Here is a 12,089-nt window from a genome sequence, read left to right on the forward strand (position 1 = left end):
TAGACTTAATTTTTCTAGCTTACGTGTAACAACTGTTACTTTAAATCCTTCCTGTATGTGGATAGATAATGTTGTAACACTTATGACTTCCAAAATTACAAAAATAAGGACAATATTTCTATTGTCTTCTGCATCTCCCCTTTTGTTTTAGTCCCGCGTTTCTTTCTGAATTGTGTATTGATTCTGAACACCTGGAATTAGCAGTGTGCTGACTAAATGTTTTGATGTGTGACTGGCTCTTTTTTTGTTGTTTCCAGAGGTGATAGTTTCTGCTTTTGCTATAGAAATTAGAAGAGTTTCTGTCTGAGTGTTTAGTAGTCTAGTAGTTGAAAAGGAAATAGTACCTGTGGGGCAATCTGTGTTTGCAAGCAAATTATTTATGGTTCTTAGTTTCTAACACGTTTATTTTAGAGTGCATTCCAGGATGCTAACAATAATTGGACTATACATTCCCAAAGAATATACTATCATCTCCCTACCATGAGTAGCTAGGTGTATATTTTAATCATTGTGTGTGGATTCTGAGAGATTTCATTGTTCTTTGGACAAAACTGAGAAATTAATTTGTACTATTTCATAGTGCCGTTGCACCCTTATTGCAGACTCCATAATCTAACAACTTAATGGCAACACAGGTGCATCAGAGTATGCTATACTGTATGTTTACAAACATTTTGAAACTTGAAAGTAGAGAAAACAGTTTATTTAACCATACAATAAATTTCAATAATAATAGAATAGCTTAGATTATCTTGTCTTAACCTGAAGGGTTTTTTCAATTTATAAAAGACTGAAACATAGTTGACAATGATATGGACACAAAAATACTATTTGCTATGTTTTATTTTCTACAATCTGGTTAAAAGTAGCATGCAAGTAATTGAATAAAAATACTCGTATATATGACTTATCTTGAAATAATAATTATACCAGCAATGGATAAAAATGTTACCATGAAAGTTTAAATGGAAGTATGACAAAAAGAAGAGTAAACATTTTTTAAGCTGAAAAATGATTGTTTCCCTATTATCTTTCAAATATTTTATTAATTTAATAATGTAATGGGCTCTGAAAACATAGTTTCATACATCTTAGATTGTTCTTAGATTGTTAAATAATTTTTTCCTTTTTAATTGATAACAATATGAAAAAGGCATGAATAATGAAGAAAGGTATATTGGTTGGAGAGGAATCTGATATATACACAGGCTAGCCCATACCGCGTAGCACTCTGATGAAACCCATCTGACTTCCATTTAAGTCTGGTACCAGCCGGCATCTATTGCACGCATGGACACAGAATTCTACAAAATTGAATGCTTTTAATCAACTTACCTAGCCAGATGAAGGCATACTTTGCTCCACATTTGGTCATTCTTGTGCTTTCTAAATATAATTCTTTGCAAAAATACACTCATTTCCTTAAGGTTGCCAAGTGCATGCTAAATATTGTCAAACAAAATGGATAATATGGAGATTGACACTTTCTTTTAAGGCATGTCCTAATTTTAAAGCACTATCATGATGTATTTGTTGTAGTTACTGCCTCTAGAAGGGAACTGGAAGCTTCCAGTTATCTCACTCCAGTGAAATCTCAGCAGCCACTCGAAGGCAGTTGTACATCTCCTGTGGCAAGTCAGCCCGAGTGAGATTGTTTCCATCCAGGCGCAGATGTGTTATCTTGGAGTAGGTCATTGGCCCAACAACCTTACAGAAGCTGCTCAATGGAAACTCTAAAACAAAGGGAATATGAAAAAGAAAGCATGAATAATTAGGACAAATAGGATGAAACCATTGTTTTTCTGCTTTTTGAATTTCATTCGAAAATTGTTATCTTAAGTCCATTATACTATGTTTTAATATCTTGCATGTTCACTGATGTAATTCCCCATGAGTCTACTGGAACTTGAGGATCTTGTGTTAGGAGATGTTATTTCCATTAGTTGTTATAGGTTCAGAATTTCAAGACAGAGTTTTTCAAGTTCTGTGTGCTCCCAGCAGGATCTGATTTTTATAACCTTAAATTTTATATAGAGGTCTAATCTAGCATTTAAAAAAAAAAAAAGAAATGAATCTCCAGTAAAACTGGAGATACAGAGGGAGGAATCAGTTGTGCTAGTTATATTATGATGGAGAGTTAAAACAGCACTACCTAAGTCACTGAAGGAAGTAAAAAATTTCTGGAGAAACAGAAATCGTTATATGGCCTTACCCTTAAGAAAAGGCAGTCCAATGGGTGTCTCTGTTAATCATTATTTTGGATGTGTCATTTTGATTTATTAGTTTCAAAATGAAATTTGAGGCTGGGGTTGGGGAGGAGTTTTACATTTAAATTGTATAATTGAACCCTTCCAGAGCAGAGGTCTCGAAGGTGAGTATAAATGTAAAAAAAATATTTATTAAACTATTACACTTATTGCAATTTGTATATGAATATATATATATATTTTCTATTCAGTCGAATTTCTATTTTGGTCACATAACTCTAGATAAGTCTGAAATGGAGAATGATGTATATTTTAAGCAGTATTATAAACTAGAAATTACATGAAGCAGAGAAATTCTGTGTTCAGTATACACAAGCATAATACACAATCTATTGAAAGGCTTCATCACTACTAAAGAAGCAGTATGAGAAACTTTTCTTCAGGTCATTGACATTAATTGAATTCACACAGGTAATATATTAAGGGGACTCCTTAAATGAACCTACTCAACATTATGCAGACAAATTTTGTATATTCAGCTGGTTTTATGTTGCAAAAGACTAACTCTCATAATTTCTGAGAAATCAAGGTAGTGTTCTCAAAACTGGATACCGTTTCAATTACCAGTCACAACTCATTCATGGACTGTTGGAAATACCACCTTAAATGTCTTTTCAATTTGATTAAAGAAAACGAAAATATCTTCCTGGATTTTTTTATGTTGTACAGCCTTCTTTTGAAAAGGTGAGAGATAAAATACATTCTTAATGGTGCATTTGTTGACCAGTTCATGTTGCAATGTAGTATAATTTTAAACCTGCAGATTAATCCTGATACTCTTCTGAATCAGAATATATCAGCTGAAATGAACTGATGATTCCTGCAAGTTGTCATCATACAATGTTTATAGGATTAGATCTGTGTGGAATTTTGCTGAATAAAAACATGAGTTCTTGAGACTTAAAACTCATTTGCTTGGCCTATCCATTAACTATTTAGGTCCAGTATTCTGCAGATAGTTTGGGTATAATTTGTAAAGATTAAATAAATACGAATTCTAATATAGATTTTGTTTTTCATTTTCTTGTTGTCACACGGTAAGAATATAGTGTTTGAAGGCAGACACTTAGAAACTTTCTAAAATGACTTGGGTTTTTTTCCATATTATTACTTTTGAGCATAAATACTAATATGTGTTGTAAAATAAGGTGTGCCTATATGATTGGGTAGATGCTTAGGTGGCCAAGAAGACAAGTGTCCTGGCTTGTATCAGAAATAGTGCAGCCAGAAGGACTAAGGAAGTTACCATCTCCCTGTATTGCGTGCTGGTTCGGCCACATCTTGAATACTGTGTTAAATTTTGGGCCTGTTACTGGAAGAATGACATTGAGGTCCTGGAGCATGTCCAAAAAAGAGCAGCAATGCTGGTGAAGGTCCAGAGAACAAGTCTTGTGAGGAGTGGCTGAGGTAACTGGGGTTGTTTAGCCTGGAGAAAAGAAGGCTGAGAGGAGATCGTTTTGTTCTTTACAACTACCTGAAAGGAGTTTGTAGGGAGGTGGATGTTGATCTCCCCTCCCAAGTAACAAGTTATAGGATGAGAAATGGCCTCACATTAAGGTAGGGGAGGTTTAAACTAGATGTTAGGAAACCTTACTTCACCACAAGGGTTGTCGAGTATTGGAAGAGGCTGCCCAGGGATGTGGTTGAGTCACTGTCCCTGGAGGTATTTAAAAAATGTGTATTGATGTGCTGCTTAGGGACATGCTTTAGTGATGGACTTAGCAATGTTGGGTTTATGGTTGAATTTGATGATCTTAAAGGTCTTTTCCAACATAAAAGATTTTGTGATCCTATGGATTCCAGTGTGATTTGACTCCAATATTTTGTGCACGCTGTTTGCATTGAGGTATTAATTTTGTATACAGTTCATATAATTTTCAGTTGTTATAAGCATATTAAAAATGTCTTCTAATTGCAGACGCTACTAGACTCCAATAGCAGAAAACAAGATAGGTGGGATTGAATGCACTTGATGTGTTGTGAGCCATATCATCTGTATGGGAATTGGAATCAATGAGACTAGAGCAGCATTGTATAAAATATACCAGAAGCTTATTTCTCCTTTATCACACTTATTAATGCTGCAGGTGTTAACATGTCTTCCTGAATTTATAAATTCCTGAATTTATAAAATTCAAGATCAAAGATACTGCAGCTGGAATTTTACCACTACTGTGGCATTTGTATATTCTGAAAAGAGAATCACTGCATGAGCACAATTATTTTCTCTCTAAAAGTGTTTGTTACCATATGGAATTCTCATATACTAACAAACTACCTGAATTTGAAATATGGTGGAGAAGAGGAGGTGCAAGCAAAATCAGGAACAGACTTATCCTCTCCTCTCCTCTCTTTTCCTCTTCTATCCCATACCTATAGAGTGAAATGGGAGCATGAAACTAATTTTTTAGACAGAAAGCATAAGCAGCCTTTGGCAGAGAAGATTAGCTGTGCAAAGACTCCTTGTTCACATGTAGAATACAGTGGGCAATTTTAATGGGATCTGAATTCCCACAGTCATTCTTGCTGATTGTGGTCTCAGAGTAATCATATCTGAGTCATTTCTGCACAAGCCATTGCAAAAAAAAAATCCATTTGAGATGAGTGGAGTGAGACAGAGAAAAGATCATAAAGCACCCCCACAACTGTTTAGAATAAGTACAGTTACAGTACAAGTACTGATCCAGCTGATGGACTGGAGTAGACTGTGTGGCCCCTTTCAACTGTCCTCTGGAACATTTTCACATTCCCCCTTGTTATACTCCCTCCACACAGTATGTTCTTGCTGGGGTTTCATGTGGAAACAACTCTCTCCTTAATCCTTTAAAAGCACAAATTAAATATGGAGAAGTTTGACTTTGGGCCTTCTTCTGGTGTGACTGAACCTCCTTGATTCCTGTACAGGATTTTTCCATCCTGTAGAATTTCTTTTTGCATTGAGGAATCTGTAAAACAAGTATATATTTATGTGTGTATCTCTCTCTCTCTCTTCCTCCCACTCTCTATTGTATATCTATCTATATCTATATCTATATCTATATCTATATCTATATCTATATCTATATCTATATCTATATCTATATCTATATCTATCTATAATACTAATGGCATCTTAAAGCAGGTAGCAAACCACTGTTGTTATTAAAAAGAAAATTCTGCCATTATTACTAATAATAAATTACTAATAAAAAGAATTATTAAGAAATAATAGATTTTTTTTTAAATAGATTTTTTTTCAGAAGTTACAGTTTAGCTTTGAGGTATGGAGAAAGCAAAGGCTTTTATAAAACTTCCATGGTCCTATGTCAGCTTGGAGATCCAATTAGCATCGAGTATAGTACAGGGAGTATACAGTTGATACCTAACTTCAATATAATGGATATACCTCAATTCAGTAGTTAGAGATCAGAGAAATTACTCTGAAATTATCTTCATTCCAGTTTTCTCTCTGCTTTGCCCACTACTCCTTACGTCACTGATAAAGACAGAACACACTGAAGTGAAGCCAATTCTACTGTAATTTTTTTGTGTGTATATTCATCAAATCTTGTTCAAAAACCTCAAAGGCACTGAAACGAGGATATTTCTCAAAAAGGTAATTATTTTTTATGCATGACAATGCTGTGGAAAGCCCAGGCTTAAATTCATGGACAGTAATTTAGAGAATTGTTTCCTTTCTTTCTGGTAAGATCAAAAGAGTTGGAACTAGATTTCTGTTCCTTAGACAAATATAAATATTAATTGATAGCCTAAAGGTACTTGAGAAAAAAGGAAACAGTAGCAACTAGAGAACTCCAGAGACATATATTTATGTTAGTTTTCAATATAAGTGAAAACTTTAGGCTATGCAAGCGTAATCTGAAAGTTTATACCTTTTATACATGTGTACAAAAGGCCACAGCATGGAAGGGATGCTGTCCTTGTTTACAGTCATCCTTACACAGATCTCTGGCAAATTAAAATATTTTATTAAAAAAAAAAAAAAGAAGAAAAAAGAACCTGGTCATTTGAAGCTCAAAGCCTCAAAGATCAATCAACTCAATTTTCAGAAAGACTGAACAATCACAGTTGTCGGTCAGGTATAATGAATAGTGAACTGCAAAGGCTTTAAACACCCTGCATCTGGCTCTTCATTAAACAGGAATGCTTATGGCTAGATAAATTTTGTCCCACATTTTCAGTTAGCATCCTAGGGAACAATACTATCTATGCTTGTGAAATTGATAGTCAAGAAAATTTATTACTGAAATCTCATAGACTTCATGGTTAAGCACAAACCAGTAAATCAGAGATCTCTTACATCAGTTCATAGAGTAGCAAGGACAGACAGCAGTAGCTGGTGCACACCTGCTCCTCACACCATCCCCCCCTGCTTCTGATCAGTATAATGGAAATATATGTTTCATTGCAAAAATAAGCTGCAGTCACAGTTGCTCAGAAATCCTTGGAAAGGTGGCTGGAAAACAAACATGATACCTGGGTATCTTGCAGAAGGCTCAGAAGAACAACTCCAATCAGGGGAAATTGCTTTGTCTATCTAATGAGATATTAAAAATCATAATTGTTAGTTCTTGTAGGAGAGGGAGAATAGCACGGTCAATGCTAAACATTTCAAAAGGTCTTGCTCTCTATCTGGTTAGATCAGCACTAAAATATTTGCCTTTAAAGGCTACATCTGTATGAAGTTAACTACACATGGAACAGCTAACACTTGGTAAACTAAACCATTGATGGATATGAGCAGGCAAATAGGAGAGAGGAGTTGATGGTTCACTTTATTCACTTTATTCCAACTAGCAAGACAACATCAGTCATCCTGTAAAAAACCCACTATATTTGACAGCTCTGCCTCTCTATCTGCTACCACTGCTAACAGAGGTGTAGGTGGAAAGCTTCTGATGTGATAGTGAGGCCTCTTCAGCTTTCAAACACCTTCTTCCCACTACAGTATTAAGACAGCCTTGTAAAAGCCCTGTTTCAGTAGAAACCTCCATGATCTTAAGCAAGGTGTGACATTATTGACTTCCGAAGGAACATTTTTGAAAATCATGCTGCCAGCCTTCTCAAAGGCTACACATAACAGAGATTCTCAGCTGATATCCATTTTTTTGCTGACTTATGAATTCTGAGTACCTTTCACATTGATTAATATTTCCCACTCTTTTTTCCTCAATTGTATATGTTGATTCCATCTACTCACATGGAGTTTCTTCCATTGACATGAGATGAGAATGTGGCCAATAATACCCAGATAAGCATGAAAACAAAAATGTATGTCTTTAGGGTTAGTTTGAGTAGTTCTCATATAAATGTCTGTATTTTAACATTAGTGTGGACCAATATCAGAGAAATGTCAGTATGCCAACAGTCTAACCAGCACCATTTATTCAGACCGGTTCACCTACCTTTTCAGACACTTGCATTGACCATCACTGTCCAAACTCTATAAAATAATATTGAAAATATGCAAATTTAACTCACTGTTAATTTTGTTGACTTGGAGGTAGAAGTTTTCAAGGTTCTCACTGACAGTTGGGATGCTCTTCAGCTGATTGAAGGAGAGATCCAACTCAACCAGTGACGTGATATTGAAGACATTGCCTGGTATTCCAGAATCTGTTAATTTATTGTGGGATAAGCGTAAATATTGCAAGGCTTTAAAACCTTGGAAGTACTCATCAGGAACATTGGAGATCTGGTTATTATCAAAATACAGCATGAGTAAAGAGTGAGGCAGTCCTGTTGGTAGCTTTGTAAGTTGATTGGAGCTTAAGTCAAGATACAAAAGCGAATTCAGACCTTTAAAAGCCCCAGAAATAGAATCTGCTTTCAGCTGGTTGTTCTGGAGGTGAATGACAGTCAGATTCACCAGCCCCTCAAGTGCACCAGGATTGACTTTTGTGATCTTGTTATGACTTAGTTGCAGGTCATCCAGAGTTTTGGGGAGTGGTCCAACAGCTTCAGTCAAATTGTTGTAGTTAATGTGAAGTTTCTTCAGATGCTTTAGTTTAGAGAAGACTCTTCCCTTAATTTTTGAATTTTCCAGATGGTTGTGATCTAGGATCAGCCACTGTAGATCTGTTACGTTATCAAATGTGTTCTCTTCAATGCCCTCTATCATATTGTTTCGAAGATAAAGGTATTTTATTCCACTTGGTACAATTGGAATGGTTTTCAATTTAAGATTGTCACAATACATGGCAGTAGGGTAGCTTAAAGGGCAATTACATTCTGGGGCACAGACTGCTGCTGATGGCCCGAAAGGATCATAACCATAGTCGTCTGCAGGACCATAGTCATATAAACAAAATATGCCACTAATCAATAACAGAAAGAAGGGTAGGGAGTTTAAAGTCATCTTTGCCTTGTGTCTTGTCCCTGGATGGTAAAAGGGAATAAAAAAGTTAAAGCTTTTTCTTTTTCAGCAATATTAAAATTTTATCACATAAATATTATACTTAAAACCTAATTAATTTAGGCCTCCTGTTTAAAGGTATTAATTAAGAAACTGTGTTAGCTTGTTAGTATTGCATTTTCCTACTATAAATTTACAGTCCTTATCTTGTTATAATCTGCCTTTGTAATGCAAAATTGCAGGCCATTCTGCTGTTTTAAGTAAAACATTCTTATATCTTATATTCTGCTTTTATTCATTAAGTGACATGAAAGATGCTAAGGACTAGATTTTCTAAACTTGGCACAGAACAGTTTTCTGTTTTGCTGGAGGCCATGCTCAAAGGCAGTTCTACCATTCAAATTCTATGAAGCATTCCTAATGTGCTGAATTGCCTCATATCTAAATATACGGCAATTTGACTTCAGTTTGAAGGACCCAGGAAAGTTACAAACTAAGGTTAGTGATGGGTGTATAGTGTGTTGTTGAGATGCATGCAGCTTGGTTTATCTTCTTTTCATAGATCATGTCCAGTAAAGCATGATCCACTAAATTTCATATTCACCTAAAGAACAAACGAACAGAAAGATATGACCTATTCTCCTGGACATGAAGATGACCAGCACTGCATACGTGTGCATGAATGCACTCTAATACATATCAGCAGTGGATCTCAAATGACTGAATTTCAGACAGTGCAAATGCTCTTTCAGATTCTATATGTAACGATAAAAAAGTCGATTACATAGTATGGTCATTCTAAATCAATAGAATAGTAAAGCACTAAATTCACATATTTGGTCTTTCAGTTCACTTAGTGCAAAAATATTCGGTGTTCTTGGTGATATTTTGCTGCAATCCAATATGAGTGGTCTCACCTTACTTTTTAATGACATATCCTTCTCATCAGGTACTCCACAAGATACTAATCTGTGAAGATCAATATCTTGTTTTTACTGCTTCCTGCCTAGATAGATATTGTTTTGGGAAAGAGGGTCTAGCATCATTGAAGTCAGTGAATTTATTTTGATTTTCACCAGAAAAAACTAGCATCAGTGCATTCAACTACTGTTCAGAGAGGGAGATGATTAAGAAAATCCTTAGAATCTTCTTGTTCTCAAGTAATATCAGAGAGTATGCAAAGCCTGTAGACAGACCACCAGACATTGATCTCAGATTTGGGCAATCTTCCAGTAGAGTAACTTAGTCTTGCTATTGCCATTGTTCAGTGTTATGCAGAGAACACAGTGTTAAAATACTGGGCCATATCTAGAAAGTCTTCTCTAATTCTAAATTTCCTTACTTTTATTTACTTGCTAAAAGCCACGTTACATTCTAGTCAGCTAATAATTGCAACTAAAGTACCTCTAGGCAGGGCCTATTGATCTCATGCATTACAGCACAAAGACTTTTTTTAAATGTTCTCATGTAATCTCCAGTCAATCACCCACGAAGTCCCTTTGTTAGAAATTAAGCTGCTATCCCCTATAAATAAAAAGGATGATTGCATATCTTTCCCATGATGTTGGTCTCACTTTTACCTAATTACAAATCACAGGAGAAACCAATCATTGAAATATGAGTTAGTGTAATTTCTTTTGTCTGTTCTTCATTACTGCATGAGAACATGCAAACTCAACCTTTAGTCCCCTGCTGGTATAAATAAGTATAGCTTCTCTGAAAGTAAAGGCACAACACTGACACATTTCAGCTCAAAACATGATACTTTTTAGGTACTAAACAGTAAGGATGGAGAACTAATAGCTTCTGTATTGAAAGTATAAGCCAAAGTGTAATGAATTTCTTGGACTGCAGTCTTTGGTCTTACAGTGAAATTTTTACACATCTGCATCATTTTACTTTGTCTTACACACAAACTAACATACACATTCTATTTTAAATTCAAACTCTATTATTCTAGGTTCAAACTTCATTTATAATGCTAAATTTTATTATTGACATTATATGATCACAGTTCACTTAAATAGTGTACAAAGTTTAACTGCTCTGCAGACACCTGGAAGTAATTTTAAAAATTAGATAGCAAATGTTTTGAACCATTTTATCAATGACATTTTAAAAAATAAATTACAATTCAGTAGTGCAAGGGCATATGAACATGCATGTGACATAAAATACCACAGTAAGTTAACTTGTTTAATCCATGAACTTCACATTCACATATCTAAATATTTCTTTTTCAGAAATGTAAGAGGTAGATAGATTGTGTACACATTCTTGCATGTTGAACTGAACTGTATCAACAAAAAAAAATCAAAACACATTCTTAGATGTTTATCTTAAACATGTTTGAACTAATTGCCTGTGTTTGCTCTCATCAACTATATTGTAAAATATTTGTGAAAATAGCTGTGGAATCAACTTGCCAAAAAATACTAAATGGCATATTCACAATTTTGGAAAAAATACAGTAGAGGAGACAAGGTATTCAAACTATACTATCTTAATTCTGAAGTTGTTGTGAAATAAAATAAATCTGAGTTTCTCAATCAGCCTGAAACTAAATGTACCTTAATTCTGCAGCATAACATATTACAATCTTGCAAAAAATTTAATTTTAAGAAGTTTTAATAATATATTTAAAATTTACTTTAGAATTAACAAAAACACATTCAAAATACCTATGATTTTCCTCTCATTGTTTACTGGATTAATCATTTAAATATCAAGATAATTTGTTGTTTGTAAAATGATTTAACAAACAGAGTATATGAATCTCTTACTACTAGATTATGAATGAATAGGAAAGCAGTGAGTAGTCTTACAAATTTCTTTGTACTGCACATTAACTCTCTTTTGTAGACAAAACAGATTGTAAAAAAAGTGTAACACTGACGCACAAAATATGTGAGTTTTTTTAAGGAAACCAAGAAAGTGAGTCTACTAAGTAACTGTTGATTTGTGTTCAATTTACAAATTGGCAAACTTGTCCTGACATATTTTCACGTTCCCATTAGAGCTACATTTAAATAGCTGAACATTACAGTTAAAACATGCAGCAGCACTTACCTTACTGCCTTGAAGCTGCTTTCCTTAATTCCCAGAGCAGATGTAGTAAGGGACTGTATCAACCAATATATGCTGTAAACAGTGTCAGGAGGTAAAAGTCTGCCAGATCCTCTGTGTTACAAGAGGGAAAAAAAAAAAGCCCTAGTCACGCTGGTCTCTGAAGCTGCTATGTCATCATGGTGATCTTGTGGTGTGGCATGTACAAAATATGCAGTACTTTAATGAAGTACAGGTGGATACCATATTTTGTACAAGGACAACCCATCTGTTATTCCTGAGGGATGAGAGAACGATCAGTGATTCACAAATCTGAGAAAGTTAAGACAACTAGCCATACCCTTATACAAGGAATTTTTGTATTTTAGAGGGAAAAGATTTTAGATTCTAAACCAAATTAC

General features: G+C 34.7%; 1 protein-coding gene across 1 annotated transcript; it reads right to left on the minus strand.

Moving 5' to 3' along the window:
- Positions 1–706: 706 nt before the first annotated feature.
- LUM (lumican) lies at positions 707–12,089 on the minus strand. Its single transcript, XM_069849830.1, has 3 exons — positions 11,692–12,089; positions 7,749–8,645; positions 707–1,733 (listed from the first exon to the last, which is right to left on the minus strand). The coding sequence occupies exons 2-3, from the start codon at positions 8,623–8,625 to the stop codon at positions 1,579–1,581; spliced, it is 1,032 nt and encodes a 343-aa protein (XP_069705931.1). The 5' UTR covers positions 8,626–8,645; positions 11,692–12,089; the 3' UTR covers positions 707–1,578.

This window comes from Phaenicophaeus curvirostris, chromosome 1 (genome assembly GCF_032191515.1).
Source record: "Phaenicophaeus curvirostris isolate KB17595 chromosome 1, BPBGC_Pcur_1.0, whole genome shotgun sequence".
Taxonomy (NCBI): domain Eukaryota; kingdom Metazoa; phylum Chordata; class Aves; order Cuculiformes; family Cuculidae; genus Phaenicophaeus; species Phaenicophaeus curvirostris.

Bases quoted from the DNA above. Each gene is read 5' to 3' on its own strand.
- LUM (XM_069849830.1), bottom strand. From the start codon at position 8,625: ATGACTTTAAACTCCCTACCCTTCTTTCTGTTATTGATTAGTGGCATA. The intron at 1,734-7,748 runs GTGAGTTAAATT...CCTTTGTTTTAG, and splicing joins CCAAGTCAACAAAATTAACA to AGTTTCCATTGAGCAGCTTC.